General features: G+C 30.3%; 1 protein-coding gene across 1 annotated transcript; it reads left to right on the forward strand.

Annotated features, from left to right (window-relative positions):
• The first annotated feature begins 588 nt into the window (after window positions 1–588).
• LOC107915576 (uncharacterized) lies at window positions 589–4,759 on the forward strand. Its single transcript, XM_016844714.1, has 3 exons — window positions 589–672; window positions 3,822–4,003; window positions 4,316–4,759. Exons 1-3 carry the CDS (start codon window positions 589–591, stop codon window positions 4,446–4,448), a joined length of 399 nt encoding a protein of 132 aa, XP_016700203.1. The 3' UTR covers window positions 4,449–4,759.
• Window positions 4,760–6,462: the final 1,703 nt, after the last annotated feature.

Raw genomic sequence — 6,462 nt, forward strand, 5'->3', positions numbered from 1 at the left:
GACAAATTTAAATATTAAGATAAATCATATTTATCTTGATGATAATTTTATATATTTTAAAAATAGATAATAATATAGATAATATTCCATAAATATTTTTATTTAATTTTTCTAAATTTTAATTATCGATAATCTACTGGGTCGGGGAAATGGTCTGTCCGTTGGTGCAGTTTGCAGAAATCTCTTTGGTCATATGAATTTAGTAGTGTTCCAGTGAACTTCGAATTGATATTGGAGGGTGCTGTGCGACGCCTCTGGAGATAAGATCTTGGTTAAGTTTTTCTGTAAGATTTTCCCATTCTTTCATGATCCTTTACATGATGTTCTTATCATTGATCATCATCGTCCCATGGCTGCTACTCTTTTGCTTCGACTTGGATCGATAGTAATAATAATGGCCCGAGAAAGCAACAATTGCTTGAACTTAACACCAACTTGCTGGTGCCTTGCAAATTTTTTCATGGATACGACGAACATCATGAAGACATGATTTTGACCCTTAGTGATTTTAATCAAATTTTTTTGATAAAACGTAAAAGATATTGGCTAATGGACGTAAAAAAACTGGAATGAATTGAAAGAGTTTCAATGGCAGTGCGAAGGAATTTTCACATCAATGGTAATGGCAGCGACAGAGTGATGCAGAGAGGCAGAGGGAAGGATAACTCAAAAGTCTCTCACGACTTTTCCTCATGATGGGATCTTATCCACAACTAGCACCACAAGATTATTATCAGGACCCGTCGATTCTCTCACCGACTTTAATCCCTTATCCTGTTCTTGGTTGGTTTGGGATGTAATATTTATTTTTAATAGGTATGGGAGTACACCATTTAAACGGCGTTAAACAAGTGTTTAGCAAGAGTTTCAATCACTACTTAGTTAAGATGAAACGTAATATTTATTTAGTGAGAACAAAATAAGTAATAATATTTGATACACGGTTAATAAATAATAACATGACAGTTCACCATTAAATTAAAAAAAAGGGAAAGATTTATAAATGAATAGTAAAAATTTTATTTAAACTTGATTAAATATTAATTATAACTACTATAACTAAATACTAATAAATCTTGAGTTTAGGGTTTAGGGTTTAGGGTTTAAGATCTTCGATTTAAAATTTAAGATTTTAGTATTTATTTATATAATTAACTAGTTAATTAAAATATATTAAATTATTTTCATTTTCATTTTAAAATTAAGGAATATTGTGAAAAAAAATTATATTATTTCATAAAAACATTTTTATTTTTTAAACAATATTTTTACATATTGTAAAAGTATTGTATTCTAGTACTATATATTATACTTTTGCACTCAAATCTAAAGCACATATAAACACCATGAAAAGGTGACTATGTGTCATAACACTACTAAGTGTCGTTCTAGAAAGGTGATAACCTCAAAAAAGTCATAAAGTGCCTTGTTTCAGAAAAGTCATGTCCTTTTGGTGGATAAGTGTATTGTATTGTAATCACCGGCATTCATTTGCAAAATCTTAACAATTTGGTGACTAAGAGCAATGTATTGGAATCACCATTCATTTGTTAAGTCTTTGTTTGCCTTGTATCGAAATCACCATTCATTTGCAAAATCATTGTATTGGAATCAAGGGTCATTTGTAAAATCTTAGTACTGTATTGGAATAACCATGGTGTAATGACTCGATTTCCAGTGGTGTCAGAAATTACAGTTTTGGGATTTCTTTTCCGTAAACCGAGTCTGTAAATATTAAATAGAGATATTTATAGAGTTAGTATATAAACTAATTGAAATTCGATTAAGTAATTTAGTCGAAATTGTAGTTAATTAGATCCCAGTGGCTAAATTGTAAAAGCTTAATCGCTATAGATTTTTAATTAGGTAAAGACTTGGGGACTTAAATTACAAATATATCATGCACTAAAATGGTTAATAAACCATCTTAAAATAAAAGTTAGTGGAAGATGATGATTGATGCCACTAATTTAGTTTAATTATGATTAATTTTAATTAAAACATCATTAAAATTAAGATTAATTAAATTATATTTCATATATATATATGAAATTAGTGGAAGGAGAGATGCAATTCCATCTTCTTCAATTGGCTAAAACAAAGAAACAAAAGGTAGGCACAGCCCAATTTTTAGATTAAGATTAATTTAATCCTAATTTATATGTATATATATATATGTCGAAACCACTCTTTTGAAAACAAAATTTAGTTGTCGACTTTTAAAAATAAAACTGGAGTTGTCACCGATCCTTTATTAAGGTGTGATCGGCCCACCTTAAAAAATATTTTGGCCTACGAATTTTGAGAAGATGAATCCGGGAGTCAGTTACACACGAGGAAGGGTTAGCACCCTCGTAACGCCCAAAATCGGTACCAAATTGATTATTTAATGTCTTAGGGTCGAGGGTTTAAAAAAGATTTTAAAATCAACTCAAACGATAGAATTTGAAAATGGATAATCAATTGCTCAAGTCATGTAAAGAAATCGAGTCCCAATGCGTTAGGGTACAATTCCCCATAATTCCCGAACTTTGAATATCACTTTATTTTATGCAAAAATTTTCATTTTGAGAAAGTAACATGCCACACCCAATACGTTAGGACACAACAAGTTAAGTTCCCAAAATAATTTTTATACTCATGCATTTTGAATAAAGAATATCCTCGGTTATTTAAGATTAACAAAGAAAATCCGAACCCAATACGTTAGGGCTCAATTTCCTCGAAAATCCCAAACTTCGAATATTGCTTTTATTTAAAATAAACCTTGAATCAAGAAAAAAATGATTTTGATTTATCGAAAAAAAAAACCAAGATTTATTTTCCAAAGGGTATGTTAAAAAATTAATGTACAATATGAAGCAAATATTTTAATTTAAATTATATGTATATATGTGTTTTCAAAATATAAGTATAAAGCATAAATGAATTTTGAAAACATGCATATGCATACATTTTAAAAAATATAAGTGTACATAAAAGGGAATGAAATATACAAAACAAAACTTATAATAATATGCATGTATATATGTATGTGAAAATTGTGAAGATAAAAATAAAAAAGCATATGTATACGTGCATATATTTACAAAATAAAAATGTATGAGTATATAAGTAGGTAAATCATGAAAATATGTACGATACTTATATATATAGGTGCAATATGAAAATAATGGAATGTGTAGAACAATAAAATGTTTATAATAATTTTAAAAGAATGTATATATATATTATAAAATATGAAAAAAATATATAAATATAATAGAAATATAAATGTATATACGTATATATGTATATAAAAGCTAAAAAAGAAATAATAACAATATATATATAAAAATATGTATATGTATTAGAGAAATATTTAATATATATATCTACTAGCATACATATGCGTATATATGTAAGTATAATTATAATACTATATAATATAATAATAATAATAATAATAATAATAACAAAAGTAAAAAAAATAAACTACAAAAAAAAAACCTTAAAAAGCACCATTAAGGATTAAACTGAGAGCTAAACGAAGTTAAAAGGCTAAATTTAAAAATAGAAAACACTAGGAAGGACCAAAATGATATGCGCGCCATGAGAGGAGGACTTAAAAAGTAATTTTCCCAAATCGCTGAAGCACTGTGCAGTGACGTGGATTAAATCGTCACGCGAGCAAAATATTTGGGCCAAATTTTAAAAAACAGTGGACTTGATTAAAACACGTCACAAAAAAAGAGGGATTAGTATCGAAATCTCCCATTTAAGGTTGATATGCGCGGACCCCACCCCAAAAAACCAAACGGCCTGCTTTGTCCATCTTTTAGCTTTTAAAAGAACAAAAGAAAATTAAACAAGAACATTTATTTGTTCTTTTGGGTTTCCCTTTCCAGAGGAGAAACCAGACCCTTTTAGGGTTTCCTCGACCCTCAAACGCCGCCGCTCAGCCTCGCGCCAAGGCTCCGACTGCGACGGAGATAGCGCCGACTCGACGAATCCGGCGAGAGAGGTAAGTCCTTCCTCCCTTCTTTATATTTTAAATTAAAAATAAATAAAAAATAAAATAAAAAAGAATGGAAAAAATGAAAAAAAATACGATTCACCTTCGAAAATCTCTTTGTAATCTCAGTATTTTCTCCCTATTTTTGTATTTCAGTATTCTCTCAATACAATATTGGTCCCCCTTTTACATGATCTAAATCGGCCTTTAAATAGCCGAAAAAAGACAATAAAATAAGCAAAAAAATCTTCTCTTCAATATTCGTTGCGTTTTTTACTGTTACTCTGTTATTGCTGCGTTGTACGTCCCCTTTTTTCGCAGGTTCGGTGGCCGTGGAGTGCGCCCGTACGTGGAGGCGCAACTCGCGCGAATGGCGGCTACTGTTGCGGAGGGGGTAGTGCGCAGGCTCGCGGCGGCTGGAGAGGGTTTCAGCAAATTGATTTCGCTGGGCTAGGGTTTGAGAATTGGCTGTTGGGCCTGTTATTAGGCCTGCTAGTGTTGGACTGTTTATTTTTTTGTTTGGGTTTATTATGTGGGCCTGGGCATTATTGGGCTTGTACAATATATATATATATGAAATTAGTGTAAAGAGAGAGGCAATTTCATTTTCTCCAACTGGCCAAAACAAAGAAATAAAAGGGAGGACATTTGTAACAGTCTAATTTTTAGTGGCATCGAAAAAGGCGATTTTGGAGCCTCATTTTTGTAAATCGGGTCCATAAATATTTACGAAATTAGTATAAAAGTATATTGATGTTTGACCCACCAATCTTTTATATTAATAGTTAATTTAGGTGTAGGGATTAGATTGTAAAAGTCCAATTACTATAGGTTTTTAATTGGCCAAAGACTTAGGGACTTAAATTGTAAATAGCCAAAGGTTCAAAATGGTAATTAAATAATTTTGTAACATGAATTAGTGTTTGATGATGGAAGATTCCACTAATTTCTAATTAATGATTAGTTAAGCTAGTTAAAACATGATTAGTTTAATTAAACTAAGTTAATTAAGTATTAAACATGGTATAAAAGAGAAAATTAGTGGAGTTGTCATCACTTTAATCTTTTTTACCGTCCAAAACTTAAAAACCTAAAGAAAAAGCCATCTTTTAAGGTTTTACATTTAGTCCTTGATTGGTAAGCATTTCCAAGTCCTTTTTTTGTAATTTTTATGTTTTTGAGGTCATGTGAGCTTGATTTAGCTAACTCATGTACCAATTTGTAAAATTTTTGAAGTTCTTGAAAGTTTTCATTATTGATTTCTAGAAGAATTTGATGTTAAATTGATAGATTTTAAGCTTAGATTGTGAAAAAGGACTAGATTGTAATGTTTAATTATTAGTTTTATATATAAGGGCTAAATTGAATAAAATGTAAAATTGTTGTCAAATTTTAGTATAAATAGATAGTAGAGGGTCTCTAATGAATGTAATTGAATTCAATTTTTAATCGAGGCTCAAATTTAAAAGTTATGGTTATTTTGATTTTAGAGACTAAATTGAATAAAATGTAAAAAATTAGAGGTATCAAAAAATGAAATTATACATGTTCATTCATGTCATGGAATAATGTATAAATATTTGGTATTGATCAATTGAACGGAATACTTGTATATATCAAGAATTGGATCAAACTGGAAGTAATCAAGGAAAAGTCAAAATTGTTGATTAGTCCTTGAAGAATCAACTTATTTGGTGTTTTAGCCAGGTAAGTTCATGGTATTTATTTACTTAGGTTGTTAAGTATTTGATTGGTATATATATACACGTTTGATTGTGAATTTATTGGTATGAAAGGTGAGAATTGGAGTAAATTGAAAAGTGATGGTCATATGTGTAATATATGCTCGTGTGAACTTATTTAAGGTTAGGATACGATTGGCATGCCCATAGGGTCTTGTACACGCTTGTACGGGATTGATTATAGATATTACCGAGGTGCAACATTTGTTGTGGATTACATATGACACAAGTTTAGCGCGGACGAGTAACCTGATATGTCGTTTTTAAGGTTTAGCCCGGATAGGTAACCTGACAAGTATAAATATATATATATTCAGCTCAAACGAGCAACTGGTGTGGTGTAGTTACCTGTGTATCTGAGTCTGTTTACTAAGGTTCAACCGGCGAAACAATTAAGGTGAAAATGAAAAATTGAAATGGGATGAAATGAACTTGTTGTTCAAAAGGAGAATGTTGAATTAAGCATGAACAATGTATTGGAATAACGTCTTGGACATGTATGCAATTATATTATCCCTTGATTGATTGAGCTTGAGATTAGTTATACAAAATAACATGAATTGCCTTGTAACATATTTGTGTAATCACAATAAGGATTCGATCAATGTATGCTAAGATTTAATTATATCAATTTACATTTTCATTATTCAAATGCCAATCTCACACACTAGCTCATTTAATAACCAACTGAAACATTCCCGTGTGGAAGTGCCCGTGTTCAAAAGG

The sequence above is a fragment of the Gossypium hirsutum genome, chromosome D10, assembly GCF_007990345.1.
Source record: "Gossypium hirsutum isolate 1008001.06 chromosome D10, Gossypium_hirsutum_v2.1, whole genome shotgun sequence".
Classification (NCBI taxonomy): Eukaryota; Viridiplantae; Streptophyta; class Magnoliopsida; order Malvales; family Malvaceae; genus Gossypium; species Gossypium hirsutum.